This window comes from Macadamia integrifolia, chromosome 1 (genome assembly GCF_013358625.1).
Source record: "Macadamia integrifolia cultivar HAES 741 chromosome 1, SCU_Mint_v3, whole genome shotgun sequence".
In the NCBI taxonomy this organism is placed as follows: domain Eukaryota; kingdom Viridiplantae; phylum Streptophyta; class Magnoliopsida; order Proteales; family Proteaceae; genus Macadamia; species Macadamia integrifolia.
Window position 1 is genome coordinate 34656126 of NC_056557.1, and position 682 is coordinate 34656807.

The following is a 682-nucleotide window of genomic DNA, read 5'->3' on the forward strand; positions in this document are numbered from 1 at the left end:
AGTCCTGACCCCACATGCCAGTATGCCACAGCTACGATAAGGAGTAAGAACTAAGAACCTGGTGCGATGTACTTCAAAGAAGGATAATATCAGAGAGAGAGAGAGAGAGGCCACATCATGATGACATGAAGTGACATAATCATCATGAGTGTCCATTCTCATCGTGGTCCATCTCCAACCTCTCCATTTCCTTGTGTAGATGCCAACCAATCATTTTTAAATAGTCCAAAGGTGAAGGAAGAATTCCTTCACCATGAGTGAATCCTTTCATCTCAAAACTTTCTTATAAATGTCCAACCATCTCTGATCCCCCTGTATTCCACATGCTTCAAAGTCGTTATAAGCAAATTACTAGTTTAAATAGAACAGGGGAGATAGAGAGAGCGACCCACGTACAGAGACAAATCATAAACACGTGCCCATACATGAGAGCAATTTCTTATAGGTTCTTCTTCAACACCTTCTCCCCAATCAAACCCAATATCGTTGTCCCTTCTTTTATCAAGAACATGTCTGCAGCAGCAGTGGGAGATGGTATTAGCCGACCCAGATCGGTGGTAAAGGTGGTCTTAGCTAAGCCTCAACATGATGGAGATGGAGCTCTTGTTAGAAGAAGCATTGGAAGGTTTCTCTCTCTTCCACCTTTTAATCCCTCAATTATCTTCTCTTCCCCCCCCCCCCC

The 682-nt window shown here is 43.4% G+C and overlaps 1 protein-coding gene across 2 annotated transcripts in view; it reads left to right on the forward strand.

Moving 5' to 3' along the window:
* Window positions 1–288: 288 nt before the first annotated feature.
* LOC122076762 (pirin-like protein) overlaps window positions 289–682 on the forward strand; it is a 2237-nt gene continuing 1843 nt past the window's right edge. The window contains exon 1 of one of the 2 annotated variants that reach the window (XM_042642294.1): window positions 289–625. In XM_042642294.1, coding sequence (XP_042498228.1) covers window positions 324–625 — 302 coding nt within the window. In that variant the 5' untranslated portion in view covers window positions 289–323. The remainder of the gene's footprint in view (window positions 626–682) is intronic. The other variant, XM_042642285.1, reaches the window with a different exon arrangement.